This window comes from Thermobia domestica, chromosome 16 (assembly GCF_964235325.1).
Source record: "Thermobia domestica chromosome 16, izTheDome1.hap1.1, whole genome shotgun sequence".
Lineage (NCBI taxonomy): Eukaryota > Metazoa > Arthropoda > Insecta > Zygentoma > Lepismatidae > Thermobia > Thermobia domestica.
The window spans coordinates 149,344,334-149,362,727 of NC_137469.1; the positions used below are offsets into that span (position 1 = coordinate 149,344,334).

Genomic DNA, 18,394 nt, shown 5'->3' on the forward strand with positions numbered 1-18,394 from the left:
TCCCTGGCTGGTTGCTTGCCGGTGGCTTGTTAAAAGTGAAAAAGAAAGTTAAATCATTTCAACGACTGAAGCTACACGCTTGTCTTTCTTCGATAGTTACTGACTGATTTTGAAAGTCACAATGTTGTAGGCCTACTGTAATAGCGTAGGCCTACTGTAATAGCGTAGGTCTACTGTAATAGCGTAAATTCGAAAGGAAACGTTCCAACTGAATGATACGAACAATTATTCCCAATGTCTTGAACATGAAACGTGGGTTGCACGGATAACGCTTAAAGTAGGCTGGACTGCACTGGAATTTCCTTCCGGCAAATTAGTGTTTGGTCGAAACTTGGTCCTTCTGTGTAATTGTCTCTTAACAACATTTGAACATTTCTTTTAGATAATAATAACTAACTAACTCTATGGTCTATGGAACCCGAAGGTTCAATGCCGCGTTTACAAAATATTTCCACTAACTTATGTCCTTAGCCAACTGGATCCAGTTTCTACTCTGTACTCTTATTTCTGCAAGATCCATCTTAATATTGTCTTCCCATCTACGCCTAGGTCTTCCTAGTGGTCTTCTTCCAATTGGGTTTTCAGTTAAAATTATGAAAGCGTTTCTAATTTCTTCCATTCTGGCTACATGGCCTGCCCACCTGAGCCTTCTACACTTCATAACCCTAATAATGTTAGGTGAGCGGTATAAACTATGCAATTCCTAGTTATGAATTTCCTCCAATCCCCATTTTCATCCCTCTTTGGTCCGAATAATAATAATAATAATAATAATAATAATAATAATAATAATAATAATAATAATAATAATAATAATAATAATAATAATGCGTATTATTATTATTATTATTATTATTATTATTATTATTATTATTATTATTATTATTATTATTATTATTATTATTTTCAACCTCCCGTCGTTCTCCTATCAATCTAGCAACGAAAGGCGTTTACAACTTAGCAAACGTGAAGCGAATGACAAATTACAGACCGAGTGCTAATGTAATACAACGTCACGAATTGTGTAAGCAAGCTAAAAAGGTCTGAAACAATTCGTTTCCGATTTTTGCAGTCGTTTTTACGTCTGTAAGATGACATGTTTAATATTAGTTTCTTTCTTTCTTTCTTTCTTGTTCATTTGTTAGTTACTTCAACGCTAACTGTAACCTCTATCATGCGTCTTCCTCAACCAAAAAACGTACCAATTTTATTTCCTGCAGTGTTTTCGCGTCACTGCTTTCGAAATGGGGAGGGGGAGAGCACACCTGCACATTTCACGCTTGCGTCTGCTCAATGCTTATCATCGTGCGAATTTCTGGCCAGGTTTGGTCATAGGTTTTTTGCCATCATGTGTGGTTGGCAACACTTATCGGATGCAGTGGAAGAAGCGAAGCTAGCAGCACCTGTGCTCACCTGTTCTTATCTTCGCTCGTGCCCGCTCACGCTTTGGCTCCGGGAGCCAATTCATGGACAGGCCTGTTCTAATATAAATAAAATAAAGAGTTTGTTTGTGTGTTTGTCTCTATCTGTCTGTGTGCGGCCTGGGGACCAGACGAGTAGACCGAGAGTTACCAAATTATGGTCAGGGGTACGTTGGCCCAGGCCCCAGATCAAGACGCAGCGATTTTTTCAAATTTCGAAGCAGTGGGGTCTCAGGGGTCTTTTACCGGAACCGGCTTGGGAACCAGACAAATTGACCGAGCGTTACCAAATTTCAGTCACGAATACCTTGGTCAAGGCTCCAGACCAGAGTAAACGTTTTTGTCGAAATTCGAACCAGAGGGTCTCAGGGGGGCGTTTACCGGGACATGTAAAGGTAGTAGAAAATGACCGATATTTTACTATTTATTTATTTAACAATCACCAGATACAGCTCAGAGGCCATTTTGCATTGAATATCCAACAACATTAACAATGGAAAGGATTTGGGAAGGTATCGCCCAGGACCAGTTTAGTAGGTGCCATCTCTGCATTTGCCTGGTAGGACTGAGGGAAACCCTGGAAAACTTCAGTCAGGATGGTAGGCAGCGGGATTCGAAGCCACGACCTCCCGAATGCGAAGCCAACGCTCTACCACTTGAGCTATTAATGTCGAATTTTTATTTTCGCGGCCGCTGAAATCAATGGTGAAACTCCAGTAGCATTAATTTGCAAATTCACGCTATTCGGCTCCGGGCCGGGGGTCACCGGAGGGGGATGAGATACCAAGACATATAAAAGTAATTCAAAATGACCGATATTAGTGTCAAATCCATAGTTTTCGCGGTCGCTGAAATCAATGGTGACACTTCCATTAGCGATGACTTGCAAGTATGCGGTCCGGGAGTCAGCGGGGGGTGAATACCGAGGCATGTAAAAATATCTCAAAATGACCGATATTAGTATCAAATCCATAGTTTTCGCGGTCGCTGAGATCAATGGTGATACTCCCACAGGCGTTGACTTCCAAATACAGCCCCTGTGCGAAGCATGTGTATATTTAACTAGTTTTACAATATATGCGTTCCTTTCTCTGTTGAATCAAATGCTAACAGAACTTTCAACATTTCTTTTGTTTATATTATTCCGTTAACTACTGTCGGTTCCAAATGACAGGTTAAAGGAGCAACAGAAAATTGTCCTTGAAATGACATATTTGATACTGCAAGGATGCGATGACGAAAAGTTATGATTAAAAATGTCCACGCTGTTACACAACGGCACTTACGTTTTCGAAAGCTTGAAATCTCCCTGACTAGTAGCAGGAATTCTGAGAATTCCATAACTTTTGATTTTTCAATTTCTCTGACTCTTCCAGAATACCTCGCTTACCTCGCCACCATATTGCAAGTAATACAAATCTCCTCGTAAGAAAGAGTAAGCAAAAGCTTCCTGTAGTTTCCTTTTTTAACGGTGATCCTTCTTTTTGTCATTTCATTTTGTTTATGCTTCCTTATTTTATTCATTTCTGGTCTCGAAGGGGGGTCCGGACCCCCAGACCCCCCTGGCTACTTGCCTGAGTGTTGATTACAGATTTTCTCTATAGGTGAAAAGCAGTACTGCAAAAATACATGTAATTCATATTGAGCACGATAGGAGTCAATGTTCATTTCAGATTTTCCAGTGCGAGGGGATTGAATAAACGATGGGTGAATATAGTACTGTGAAAATTCTGATAACTCAGATTGAGCACGCTCGGGAAATGCCCTAGAGGGAATTTCGAAGCTCTAGGCCCAAGAGCCACCTCTGTAATCATCACTGACTGCCATTTCAATAATGTGTTTTATGGTCTTATGTCCGTGTTCCTATCCTTTCCCTCCCCCTCCAACTGAATACTTGATACTTTTTCTATTCCAAAGTTTTGTGCTAGTTTTCTGCCGAAACCTTGAGTTTTGAACTCTCATCGGTTTCGAGTTAGTTAATTATTTAAGTTTAGGATTCCATTTCTGCATCGAGATTATATGAGACGTAGACTCAAAGATTATGATGAAACTCAAACACAGTAATCGTCCAAATTTTGTAAGAGACTCCCACTGGGAATCAAACGTGCAACTACGTGCACGAAAGGCGCGCGTGCTAGCTACTAGAACACCGTAAATGGCATCATCATTTTTAGTCTCTTCAAAATTAAGTTGTATTGACATCTTACAAGTTGTATGTACTTGCATTATAAGAAACAAACATAAATTAAAATTATAAGGAAATCTTAATAAAATCTTTATAAACGTTTAAGAATATGTTGAAAAGGCCAGAAATTTCTCAATCTCTTTCCCTCCCATGTCGTGGTGCTATTTAAAAGTATACTTTAAAAATAATAATAATAATAAACTCTACAGTCGCATCTACAACATTGGATGGCAAATAGTCTAGTTTTTCTTAATGCATAAGTTTACATTAATTAAATTCAAAAATTGCATTCTGACTTCTTTTTAAATTGTATCAAAAGTACCACTATTCGTCTTAGCACTAATGAGAACTATGGATTCGCCTTTAATATCCGTCATTTTCGATTACTTTTAAAATGTCACTCTTTCCGATTCTTCAGGGATGAACTTGAACGGCATGGAAACAGTCATTATCCATATCAGCGACTCACCCGAAAACTATGGATTCAACACGAATATCGATCATTACAATTATTTTAAAATGTCATCTCTCCCATCCCCACTCCTTGGGATGCTAGGGGTTACTTACCCTCCTGCGTATTTCTTTCCAGATTGTAAGGCATATCAAGTTTAGTTGGAATTAAACCAAGTGTTACATAATTATGTAGGAAAAATGTTTTAAAATTAATGGAGGTGATTCTTGAACTGGAAGTGGCAGAAATCAACGACTTCTGGTTTAAGATTGATCACTGTAGAGCAAAAGACGTTAGTAGAAAACTAGAAGCTGTTTCTGAAAATCGATTAAGAGTCCTAAGAATGCATATTATCTCTGTTCTTAACCTACAAGTAAAACAGGAAGTGGTAGCGATTAACTATTTCCTGTTTTTAACGTTGATTGCTATGGAAGAAAAACTGTAATAGATAACTAAACGTTGTTTTCCATAATCGATTAACCATCCGTTCTCATCTCCATCCTTAACTCTATACTAAAACCGGAGGTGGTAGACATCAACCTTTTCCGGTTTTAACATTGATCACTGCAGAGCAGAAACCGTAACCCGGTTTTCTACAATCGACTAAGAATACACTTCATCTTCATCCTTTACCCTTTGAGGGAACTCACACACACAAGCATAAATATAAAGCATTCTGTAGAATCACGGTCACCGATCTGGTAGACCAAGAAAGCCAGTACTCCTTGCCCCTCGTAAGGATTGCTTGGGACCTTCAGTCACTGGCACGTATCCCGGGGAGATGAGGAGGACATGTCCCCCTCCAATCTTGGAGCAGGGGGACTGTCCCCCCCCCCAACTATCCGATTTGAAATTGTGATGATTTGTATCCAACTGCTACAAAGGAAAGCAAGATGAAATTGATGTCCCTTGACTTGTTTTATTTTTAAAAAAGAATCGTATTCTTTAATATTTCATTGTCATTAATTATTGTTAGTCTATTTGCAGCTACTTGTTTAATTCCTATAATGCTATTGTGATCATCATAATTTTGGTCAAATAAGAGTATTGTTGCGCCATACATAGATGACTTTCTTTCATAGTTTTGGGGAAGTCATTATATATATATTACAAAACAAGTGTCCTAAAATTTTAATGTGGATCATTGTGGATGCGTAAATAGAAACATATCAATTATAAATATGCATGTATTCAGATTTCAGAATCTGTTCACGGTACTGATACGTATCACAACTTCATCTACATCCCCTGGTATATAAAATACAACAGATTCACCTCAGAAATCAGATTCATCTACCGTAATATGAATCTCATCTCCCCTCCCCCCGGAATAAGCCTCAAAACTGCCCTTCTCCCAATGTTGAAGACAACTCTGGTCCTCTGATCCTCCACAGCATTGTTTTTCAACTTCATAAATATTTTGAACATCGCTTTTAAAAAAATGGGAACGGTCTTACCCGTTCCCCGAATGTTGAAGACAGATTTGCGCCCCTGCCTTCAGTATCTGGATATCTGACAACGAAATACATACACAGAAACAGGCCCCCTGAGTTGGTTTAAGTGCTTTCTATTTGCATCTTCAAATGATATACGTGTACACTCAGGTCCATATTCACGAATGGGCGTCTGAGTTCCGGACTCAAGATGACAAATTTCTAGGGGCGACTTTTTAAAGAACGAGATTGAAGTATGGTATGCGGAGAAAGAAGCTGCCCACGAGAAAGAAATAAAGGGAACTATACTGGAAACAATGTTCATACAACAGCGGGGCCGAGTTTTCTTGTCACATGGTAGTGGTAAGAAGGAGCTGAGACAATTGCTTATTGGCTTCTAACGTAATCGACGCATTTGCTTCTGTATATCCCACTAGGCCACCAATTAGGGGGCCTGCCCCCTAAATTTTTTAATGACAGCTATGTATTGCTGATTTTAGTAGTATTGTATCGCACAAGTGACTAACTTTGGCATCCCCATTGCGGAATACCACGCTACGCTACTGGTACGGGTAGAATAGGTTTATGGGAAATATTTGAAAGTTATATTTGATCACTCTTTCCCCATTACGTAACTTATTTGAACAAAAGTGAAATAAAACCCCTAGCTCGACCATGTTCAAAAATGTGTTTCATACGATGCAGTATTTATTCTTTGCAAGAAATCTAAATTCCCTTCTGCTTTTACGATTCTTTTATTTCGAAGTGAGTTGATAAAATAGAAATGTCCCACATGCTAAATATGTTTAAAAATACATTTCAGACGTTTCAAACACTTTGCCACACTGTAACCTCTTTTGGAAGCAGAATTTTCAAAAACGCTGGGGCATGTCCACATGATGACCTCGTTAAGTAAAAAGTTATATACCTAGTTTCTGTTGGAATGGTGCAGATTGGCACAAAGTGTCTTATAACTGTGACATTAGCTGTTTTAAAGTTTTTCATTCAGTTTACAACAATATACCCGCCACATAAAACGTTGACACTCTGCTTTCTAATCGAACGGAATGTAATTTATTAAACAACTTTCAATTAGATGAAATAAAAGTCAAAGAAATAGAAAATGCTATACGAGCGTTGAAACCAAAAGCATCTTGTGGTCCTGATAACATTCCTCCTTATGTTGTGAAAGGTTGCAGTGATGTATTTAAATACCCACTCCGCATTATATTTAATATTTTTTTCCTTGCTTTAAAAATAAATTTAATATTCTTTTAGTTTTTTTGTCAGCAGAAAATATATTTCGATAGTCGAACCAAAGGAAGGGGTAGAAAACCACCTATCAACGGCATCATATCTAATGTTACTATCTGCTTTTCTACGCCATCCAATGATATTATACCTTATTTGTATAGTATGTCGTCCAGTTGTATAAACGTTCAGTGTTGTCCTTTGTGTTAGAGAAGAAATACCTCATCTAGTTCTTTTCCATGTGGTAAGGTGCCAAGAACTGACGACACGTTTCCACGTTGGATAGCAATAGATATGCGTTGAATTAGGAAAGATGTTGAACGAATATCTCCAGTAACGATAGAAATGCTTCTGCCTACTTCTATAATAAAATCAAGGCTTGCAGATCCCCAAGCACCACTAGTCTCGATGGCAATTGGAGCAGAAATAAATTTATCAAGGAGGTTGTTATATTTCCTTTGCTTTTCTACTTCTCTACGACTAGCAACAGCTCCAGCATTCATAAAAGCTAAAAGGAGGCTTGAATGGGCAAATGTATCTGAACACGTAAAGTCCCATACTAGTGATTTGCCTTTCAACCAAGGAACTAATGTCATGCCATCAGGTCGTTTACCATCTGAAAGACAACATCCTGAAGGTTCACGTATGGAAGGAATTCCAGCTGTAGTAAGGGCTCGTAAAATAATATCATTCACTGAGGAGTGTCTAGCGTGTCTACCCATGCTCTTCATGCATGAATGCCATGCAGGCCACGTTGGTTAACTTGATCCCCGCAAGCTGGACAGCGATGTGGCTCACAAATATCTGCACCTAATCTTAAGGCGACAGAGATTCGAAATGTCTCATTAGTCATATGAAGACCTAATGGTGGGGAGGGTATTGCATTCAACCATGCCCCAGCACATAGGAATGAGGCAGCACGAATCCTGGCTTTATCCTCTGGAGCAATAACTGACTGTAAGAGAAGTTCATGAAAATGCGCTGCAATTGGTGTGTATCATGATGCCTGAGAACCTCTTTTGTTAAGGTCTGGGAGATCTGTATCTGTTAATTTTTTCCATTTGGTAGAGCCTTCTTGAACTGTGCCACCTTGGTCTATGTGGTAACCTTGCGAAAGAAGAGCCTCGACTAAACGAAGAGATCCGTTGTAGGACGCTAAAAAGAAGGAATCGCCATATCCACGGATCGCCGAATACCAAGACCCCCTAATCTCACAGTTAAAGATGCTTGAATCCAAGATTCGTCGCTTACGGAGCAGTTTAAAATTGACTCCAGACCCATTTTGAGGATATGATCACATTTCTCCAGTAGTGGAGTCTCATTCCAAAATGGAAAGCATCGTAAGAAGTAGTTTAAACGAGGGATCGACAGAGGCACGTAGAAGAAAGAAAGTTGCATGGACAGAAATAGAGGCGAGACAAAAAATATTCTAACTTCGATATTTTGCTTAACAGTACATTGGTAAAAGCTTCCTTTGTGAGAGCGGTGCCTAGAAGACAAGCATCCTGGTTAGTTAGGAGACGTGTTCCTGGGGCAATGTCGTCAATTTTTTTAAATAATAGGTCGAACTGGCTTCGTCTGACCCAAGAAAACCAACTTCACACTTTGAAAAATTCAAATATAGGCCAAGTGCAGATGCCTTCTCGCTTATTTGTGCTAGAGTTGAAAGAACTACTTCAGGTTCATCAGCGATAGTTCCATCATCCAAATACCAAATGTTTAATTCAGTATTGATTGATTTCACTAAGGAAAAAGGAAAGCATGAATGAATAAATGGTTATAGCAAAAAGTGCTGGGCCCAGGGGATCGCCTTGTTGTACTCCTCTCTGGGATGTAATAGTTTCTTGACCTCACTGGGTTGAGCGTAACATTGGTAAACATATGGATAGATTGAAAGAAATTCATTCAACACTGTAGTGAACATAGAGTCCCGGCGAAGCTCGTTAAATGCGTTGCGAAAATCCAGCTTTAAGATAGCCTGAGGAGCATTGTGAATGGAGGAAAAATAAACCCGGGTTGCATGTACAGCTGCTTCGGCTCCGTTGGGAGTACAAACACCAAGTTGATGGGGAGACAAAAAGTTCTTAAAATGCTCCCGTGTTCTGAAGCATATAATTTTTACTGTTATTCTGCGCCAGACATTACCAACGGCAATAGGTCTAATTCCACTAGATTTCTTTTTTAGAGCAATAAGTTTGGCTCCGAAAAACAATGGCCGAACTTCCAAGGGAACTTTTCCTGAAATAATTAAATAATCATATTGCATAATGATTATTTAATTATAGAACAGATTGCATAATGATTTTACGAGCATATTGCATAATGATTTTACGAGCTTTACCTTCGATTCAAGTACTTGACAAGATAGGAGATCTTTGAGAATCGAAGGGCGAAGACCATCAAGACCTCCCGCAATACCAGATGGAAAGGCTACCTTAACTTCATTAATCGAAACTCCTTGACAGTTTTTTCGGTCATCTGGAAGATTCGGTAAAGTAAATTCACCAGGGTGGGCTGGATGCTTCTCCAATAGCGTCTCAAACACAGAAATGTCGGGGGGCTGCAATAGCATGTCTGACATTAGTAGACGGACTGCTCCACGGATGTCACCATCTGCAAGTTTGTTTTCTACAATCTTAAGATTGGAAACATTCTGTTTCGGAAGAGATTTCCTGATCTTTGTTGGATGACAGGTTAAGGCGTCAATACCTACATCATACCAAAGACGAACTCTTTGTTTTACCCACGAGGTAAGATTTTCGACATTTTCAGATTTTTTGGGAACAGTCAGTGCAACTAATGGAAATAGAAACATGTTGATCCAATCTCCGTCATTTGAAATAGTTACTTGAAGTAACACATCTGCAAGTGCATCAGCAACTGCAGCTCGAGCACCTCGAGGGACACGTCTTAAAATATGTGTTGAGGATCTTAACGATATTAATATTTTGCCCAAGTTAGACAACGTCAAACCTGTGTGCCTTTATTGCGGTTAGAGATGTCAGTTCTTTTAGTTTTATAATCAGGATAGCTATTATTTTAGATATGACAACATTCTTCGTCCCCATTTATAACCTGATGCTTTTTATCAATGTGAATAGCTAATCCTCTGGAATTCACATAATGTTTTCCACAGTGAGGACATGCTAACACATTCTTAGAGTTAGTAAATAAACGGGCCATTATTAGGGCTGCTAATGTTGGCAACTGAATCAATCTTAGGTATATTAGATTCACCTGATTCGGCTGATTCAACCGATGGAACACTTGAACCGTCACTTGATGATTCCATTAGTTCTTTTAGTTTTTATTTATAAATTTCGCATGAACCATGATGGTGCAGGTATTCAAGATTCTTAAGAGTTACAATGGCGCTTTACGGATCAGAGACGTGGACATTGAGAAAAGCTGAAATATACAAGCTGGAAGCATTTGAAATATGATGTTGACGCAGAGTGCTGCGCATATCATGTGCCGAAAGGAAAAGGAACGAAGACGTACTAATGGAAGCTAATGACGGACGACAGATCATGAAGATAATAGGAAAAAGAAGAAACATCATGGATCGCCGATTGGATAGATCACCTTATTCGGTATTCCGATTGGATCACTGTGTTGATAGAGAGGAAGGCATAGGGAAAACCAGGAAGAGGCAGACCAAGGATAGAATATCTAGATGAAGTTACAAAGAAGAGACCTTATCAAATTAATAAAATAGCTCTTCCAAGGAAGAGAAAAGTTCTAAAATTTTCATCTTGCCCACCAACCTGTGGTTGAGGTGAACAAGAAGACAATTAAATAATACATATTTCGCTCGACTTTTCCATGAATGCACAACTTCATTAGTTGCTAGTATATAAATTTCCTACTTTGCAAGGTCAAGCAGTTTTCTTACTCTATGATCTTTATAATAATAAGCTTGAGTCATGAAAGTTGTTACTAAAGCAACAGAAACAAATAACTGCCTCAAACAAATACCATCCCTTCGTAATAACCATGAGAAGTCGTTTTTTTTTTTTTTTTTTTTTTTTTTTTATCGAAGGTGTTTGAAGTCCTTTGAACAATAAAATGACAGCTCAGACCTCAAGAATGTGCTTTTTCTTTTGTAAAGTTGTTTCAATCCTCCTTTTCAATTCTGTACATGGAATGCGTTTCCTATCTTTTTGATTCTGAAGCAAATGAGTCCACGTTAGTGCGAAGTGAACGCGGGCCCGCACTCAATTGAGCTGGCGCTCGCTCGGGCTTACGCTCACTTCTCTCAACTGAGCTTGCACTCATTCGACCACGCACTCATTTATTTCAACTAGGCAAGCACTCACTTGGACTCGCGCTCACTTCCCTAAACTGGGCTCTCGCTCACTTGAGCTCGCGATCACTTTTCCCAACTGGCCTCGAGCTCACTTGGGCTCGTGGCCACTTCTCTCAACTGGACTCGCGCTCATTCGCACTCGTGGTCACTTCTCTCAACTGCGTTCGCGCTCATTCGCACTCGCGATCACTTTTCTCAACTGGGCACGCGCTCATCCGCACTCGCGATCACTTTTCGCAACTGGGCTCGCACTTACTTGGATTCGAGCTCACTTATTTTATTAGGGTACAGGCTCACTCGGGCTCGCGCTCAATTATTGAGTAAGAGCCCGTTTGAGCGCGAGTGCCGAGCTCATGAGCGTCGGGCTCGCGACTTTGGACATCTATGGTTATTACCTCCTTGCTCCGTATAGTTTAATACAGTTAAGTCAAGCCTACGTAGTTATAATGATTTTAAGAACATTTTATTAGCCAACTTCGAGAATGATGAACTGGCTAATGGGGATGTTCAAATTAGAAGCAAAAGGTATGACTCACGTATGATAAGAGGATTATGGATTTTGTCATTAGCACATATAATCAGGGCCGGCGGAAGGGGAAAATATCACCCGGGCAAAGAATCCATATGGCGCCCCCTACAACCCATTGGTATTACTGAGTTTAAATTTGCTATGCTACCTTACAGATAGCTGCTTTTAAAGGATAACTCCTTGAACTCTATAACTATAAGAATCAATTATCAAACTGAGTAAGATCTTAACTTTTGTCAGTTAAATACACAGAGTAAGTTTTGGTTAACGATATACGAAACAATTATTTACACATGAGCACGCAAAATATTCTACGTCACTGATTAGAAATTTACAGAACGATTCAAGAAACAACGATTTATATTAAATTAAGATTGATGATGCGATACAGCATTTATTTACACATATATACATAAACAACCTTGTTAACTGCGAAAGAGAACACATATATGAACAAAAGAACATACAAATATATTTTGTAACAGCATTGTACAAAGATTTCGTAATACAAATAATACAACCAGTAATATAATTTTATATCTTTATACAGTTTTAATGCAAATTGTCCTTTGAGTTGTTTACAATGCTAAGTAAAGTTAACTTTTCGTGCCTTTTTCTCTGCAAAGTCTTTAATTAAAGTATCAGTGTCAAGCTCACACAGAACATCACATTCAATAGACATCATAGAAAGGCCTACAAGACGCTCTTGCGTCATCGTTGATCGTAGGTAGTTCTTTATAAGTTTCAACTTGGAGAAACTTCTTTCTGCTGAAGCTACACTTACAGGAATAGTTAGTAAGATTCTTAGAGCAATAGTTGCATTTGGAAATAACCCAATAAGGGAGTTCTTGCAAATATATGTAAGTACTTGCAACGGGTTGCCCCCACTTTCAGAACCGAGAAATGAAGGTAAAAGTAAGAGCTCTTAATATAACTGAAATCCGTCAATATCACAGTGATCTTTGTCTGTTAAAGATAGTTGTAAGTCCTTGCAACACTTTAGTAAATACTATTTGTCCGTTATTGGATGGATGTCATACAAAAACCCAAATATTTCGCTGTGCTGCTTCAGTTGTTGAAATCTTTCATTCAGGAAACAGATAATTGTGTCTAATGTGCAAAAATAGAAGTTACATTTAAACGCACTGTATGGATCATTAATCGGTTCGTCTTCAGATTCATACAAAAATTGTCGTTTGACTTTTCTAGGTCGGAGTTTTGGTTCACTCTCAAATTGTAGTTGAATGCCGAGCTCTTCAGCAATTACTTTGGCATCAACCAAAATATTCTGGAAACCTTCATCACTTCGCATGTTCTCAAGGTGACACTTGGTTTTCTTAAGCAGATCAACTGCTTGCTGAATGTCCACTGATTCTTGTTGGAAAACATGGCTAACCACATTAACACAAGAAAGAACTTCATACCAAAACACCACAACACAAACGAACTTAAAATTCAGGAGCTTCCTAGCCAGGGAACAAGCCTTATTTTTGCCCATAACTTTTATCTTTGAGTCCTTTGATGCTTCGAAAAGAGCATCGTAAATTTCTCCTAACTGGTAGCGAAACGATTTGACAGCATCAATACAACTCTCCCATCTAGTATCACTAAGAGGTTTCAAAGTGAAATTGGATATATGTTTTTGCAGAACAGACCAACGATATGTGGAACTAGAAAAATAATTGTATACTTCTTGCAATAAAGCAAAAAAAAAAAAATTACAGCCTCACTACAGCACATTGCAGATTCATTCACAACCAAATTCAGTGAATGGGAGTTACAAGGGACAAAAAATGCTTGACTATTTAGATCTAATATTCTTTTTTGAACGCCTGAGTGCTTTCCTTTCATATTGGTATCGTTATCATACCCTTGGCCAAGCATGTTTGAGAGAGGAATTTTCAGTTTTTCTAATTCTTCCAAAATAGTGGTAGTTAGTCCTTCTCCTGAAGAATCATTTATGCACAAAAATCCCAAAAAATGTTCTTCAATGGATGGTTCCTTACCCAGTTCTACCTTCACGAAACGAACAATTAGTGTCATTTGCTCTGTATGACTTACATATGGTGTAAAATCTAATATTACGGAATAATATGTCGCTTTCATTAGATCAGTCAAAATTTTATCCATTATTTTTGACACAAGGAGTTCAATTATTTCATTTTGAATGTCCTTGCTCAAATAATGTACATGTGTCTCTTTACATGTTATTCGTCGCAAATGCTCAGCCATAGTAACATCAAACTGTGCAATACACTCAACTAGTTTGAGAAAATTGCCGTTGTTTCTTGAGTAAATAGTGTCATTTTGACCACGAAATGCCAAGTTCTGGGAAGCAAGAAACTGAATTATACACACCAGTCGTTTGAGAACCTCTTTCCAACGCTCAGTTTCATTGCGAATAATTGCTTGGTTTTCAGCGTCAACTGTTTTACCTGACTGTAATCGGTTTGCAAGTTCAAACCACGATTGGAAAGCCTTCATGTGAGTCAAAGATCTATCATGGTCTGATAACAGTCTGGACGTATGCTTCCAATCCGAAAAACCTTCACGAGAAGAGAGTGACATTGTAGTACCACCGAAAAGACGGCAACAGAAACAAAATATTGCATCCTTAGTCACTGAATAAATAAGCCAACTACAAGCAACTTCTTCTCCATTGTGCAGACGTCTTTTGTAGTTACTTGTAGTAAATCGCCTACCCTCGCTGTTTACTGGGAAGTCTCGTTTGGAGACGAACTGGACCTCGCCTAACAAGTATCTGACGCATTCTGTCCGTAATATGTTCTGGCCAATTTCCTGGATCAGCAAGATCGATTGATTGTAATTCCAACACCTGCAAAAAAAAAAAAAAAAAAAAAAAAAGAGAGAGAGAAAAGAAAGGCAGTAGAAAATAATGTTAAATGTATTTTAAACATTGTCTTCTAACAAAGAATAAGTGACTAAACTTGAATGGAATTTTTAAAATTGTGTTCATAATTTTTAAAGATGGTAGGCTTGCACCGAAGATGGGGGAGGGGATATTCAAGCAGCTAGATCGTCCGGGGATAAACACACAAAACTTAGAATGGCGCATGACCAATAAGCCTCCGATAGATGTGAAACATAAATAAATAAAGAGGGGGAGAGGAAAAGTTTAATAATAATTGAAGTAAATAAATAAATAAATAAATACAGGTTTCGTGCGAATATAAGACGTCCACGTCATGTTCTTTTGTATACATAGGAGAATGTGCCCAGGATTTCTGAAGCCCTACTCAGGATTCTCGGTTTCATCATTGAAGTGCTGTAATGTGGTTAAATGCCTTGACCCTGATTGGCTCCACAAATGCCTCTTACGAAGTTGAATCAGTAATGAACGACCAGATCAACCGGGATACAAACATCTTCGTGGCTGACTTAACCTAAGAAATTTGCAACTTTGAAAACACTTCTTTGAACATTATTCTTAGCAAGTTTGTATTTCTTACTATCTGTATTTTCTTTAAAATATGCACATTATTATACACTAATTAAAACTAAACTCTGTTTCTTAAGCTCCGAAATACCACTAACTGTGTCTTTTTTTTCTTTCTCTTTAAATGTGGTGGGTTGGTATGTGATAAGTTAGTTGACTTGCATCGTAATGTTTTGAGGCTTTCTGGATTAGAGTTTGGTACTTTATATTATTTGAAAAGCTTTCCGATTTCCTTGCGATGCTCAATATAAAAAGCCTTGGGGGATAGAATCCGCTAACTCTTGCATCAAATGTGAGTCTGCTAGTCATTCAACCACTAAGGCAATAAATATTGCATATTATTATTTTATAAAAATGTTATCCCATATGTCTCCCGTCAAAGCAACTTGAACGGAATACAGTGATATTATGCACCTAGACACAAGAAATGAATTCCAAAAATTGAGTAAGTGTGACCCTAAAGTTGTTTTTGATTGATTGTTTATATATTTGGCATGTTATAATTTAATTGGTGTCTCCGCAGAACGACTGGTTAAGCTCATCGCCTTATCACTAAGGGAGCTCGGGCTCGATTCTCGGTGAGGACACAAGTGGTTCGGATCCCGCCCTTTGAACGTCATAATCATCCAATGGAAAGCAATGCAAAGCCACCATGCTTTCACCTTGCTGAGAGACCTTCGGGGTCAAACACATGCCTCCGGGAAGAACACCAATCATCATCATAAATTAATTACTAATAGCAGGCAAATTATGAGCTTTCTTATATTACAGTACAAAAGCATATACAGTTTGAACCTCAGTATTTTCATTTTTCCAACAGATTAAAAAAAATAATTACAGTAAAATGTATGTGGCCAAACGATAGTCTGTTAAAAGATTTTTAAAAAAATGTCAGTTAATGAAAAGTCTCTAATCAGTTCTACTGCTTGCTTATTTGTTACAAAAATAATAATTCGATTTATATCCCGAGTTCAGGTCGAAATGACCCATTCATCTACAACACTCGTCAAATTAATCCAAAGAAAATCAATAATATTGTATATCCTTCATGGAAAGTAAGTGAAACATAGTTAATTTAATCCCACTAGCTAACTATATATATATATATATATATATATATATATATATATATATATATAGAGAGAGAGAGAGAGAGAGAGAGAGAGAGAGAGAGAGAAGCTAGGCCGTCATGAACATATTGGTACAAGATATTTAGAAACAATTGTCGGTCTGTCGAATTTATAATTTATGCCTGTCGAATTGCAATGTACTCTAATAATAAAAGTAATTATGTTTCACTGCATTTCCTCTTATATTTTACACAATGCTGTAATTTTGCTATTTGAATAAACATACAATTGCATGTTGGTTGAATATCACGCAATGTTTAACTTACGTCTATTACAATTTCCTGTGGAAATGCTGATCCATCTTCGTTTCGTATATCAATTGTTCCCGATTTCAATTGTTCTTCTTCCTCCTGCGAAATGCTCGTAATCGATCGATCCACCTGTGGAAAGGAAAAGAACTAATACGTTACAAATAAAGTTTCTTTTCTTAAAAGAAAAAAATATATTTAATTTGTTTTCTAAAGGTGAAGAAAATGCATAAATGATAAAATAACTGCGTATAAATATTGAATCTACATATTCCGTGTTCATTGTGAAAATGTACAGTTAGGAAAACTAAAAATGGGGCGATTCTTACAGAATCTAGGTAAGAATGGCCTCATTTTTTCTTTTGCTAACTGTACATAAAAATTAAATTCTCTCCGTATTCATTAACAACTTTGTGTTATGAAAATCATCAAGAATCAGCGCATTCATAAAATAGATGCGAATGCATTCAAATTAGCTGCCGAAGCCCGAACACTTTTTTTTAAGTCACGTTAATCGTATTGGATAGAAACATAATCTATATAGTCTTACACTGGTACATGTTACTTATTTACGATATGTTTATGAAATAATGGGTCTATTGCAAAATTTGTGATAGCGAAACTCCACGGGGATCTGTTAACGGTAACAATTATACATTTTAACTCTTCAGAATTTTAGTTAGTAGACGACACTACTACTACTACAATACTACTTCAATACTACTACTACTACTACTACTACTACTACTGCTACTACTACTACTACTACTAATAATAATAATAATAATAATAGTAATAATAATAATCACTGGCACGGCAGACCAATAGATCCTGGGCCTGCTCCAACGCCATCTGATAGCGAGTGGTAAAAATTCATCCACCTGGGTAACAGAACGCGGGTCAGCCGGTCGTGTCACTACCAGGCGTATTAGGAGCTTTGCAGGCCAAGTGACCGTCATATCTTTATTTATGTGACTCCCCAGTTTTCCTGCCGTTGAAAAGCGGAAAGTCCGGGGATTGAACCCAGGAGCACGTAGACATGAATCCAACGCTTTAACCTCTAGACTATGGAGGCCCTCTACTTAATTAATAGATGAATGCTTGAAATACAGCTAAAGTTGATTAATACACATCTAACGAGTAAAAGTCTTATCGCTTTGGTACATGTATCAAGCATCAGTGTTGGTATAGAATGTAATTATTGCTACTTATATCAATGGGGAAAGAACTTTCTTTGAGCCTGAAGTTCGCCGCCTATCTGAGAGGCCGCCACCCTACCCACCCCAGCCTGCTAAAACGCAACGTGTGTAAACACCTCTTCTCTATTAAACGTAATAAAACGAAAATACGTTACGTAATGTAGGCCTACTTACCTGTACTGTGTTGTTATCTTCTGGAATATTTGTTGATTTCTTGCTGGTTTCCTCATTCTCTGGTTCTACGTTTTCATTTCCATTATTGTCTGTTTCAGGAGTACGAAAGAATTTCTGTAATGCTGCTGCCTGTTTCTCATTTTCAGCCGCTAATTGTGCTCTTCTTTTTCTGTATACATTTCCAGAAGGCTTCTTTTTTCCGACATGTTGATAAAGAACACATTAACGCAACGATTCTTCTACTAAGAGTCGAAATTCAGGAGACAAAAGAAGAACACTCACACCATGAAGCCTGCACTACATGTACATGACTTCTGATTTATAATTTTCTTTCACGAGACATTTGACAGTACAAACAGGACTAATTTGTTTTTGGTTGCCGATAACTCAATATTGTTTGTGTGTATTGTTAGAGCGGCCGATATAGCTTTGTCGCAAGGAGTGCAATTGTCGGCACCGCAGCGGTTGTAAGTGTCAGAGCGTGTTATTGTTGCTCAAAACTCCCAACTCTCAACAATAGCCTTTAGCTTTGTCAGCGAAGATTTTTTTATAGACAAATAAGGTGAAGGGATGAAGGGATTTCCTTTATAGGAGATTCAAGAAGAAA

The 18,394-nt window shown here is 38.1% G+C and overlaps 1 protein-coding gene across 1 annotated transcript; it reads right to left on the bottom strand.

Annotated features, from left to right (window-relative positions):
• Window positions 1–12,588: 12,588 nt before the first annotated feature.
• Window positions 12,589–14,147, bottom strand: LOC145672653 (zinc finger MYM-type protein 1-like). The gene is made up of 2 exons (XM_081741815.1): window positions 13,450–14,147; window positions 12,589–13,249 (listed from the first exon to the last, which is right to left on the bottom strand). The coding sequence occupies exons 1-2, from the start codon at window positions 14,145–14,147 to the stop codon at window positions 12,589–12,591; spliced, it is 1,359 nt and encodes a 452-aa protein (XP_081597941.1).
• Window positions 14,148–18,394: the final 4,247 nt, after the last annotated feature.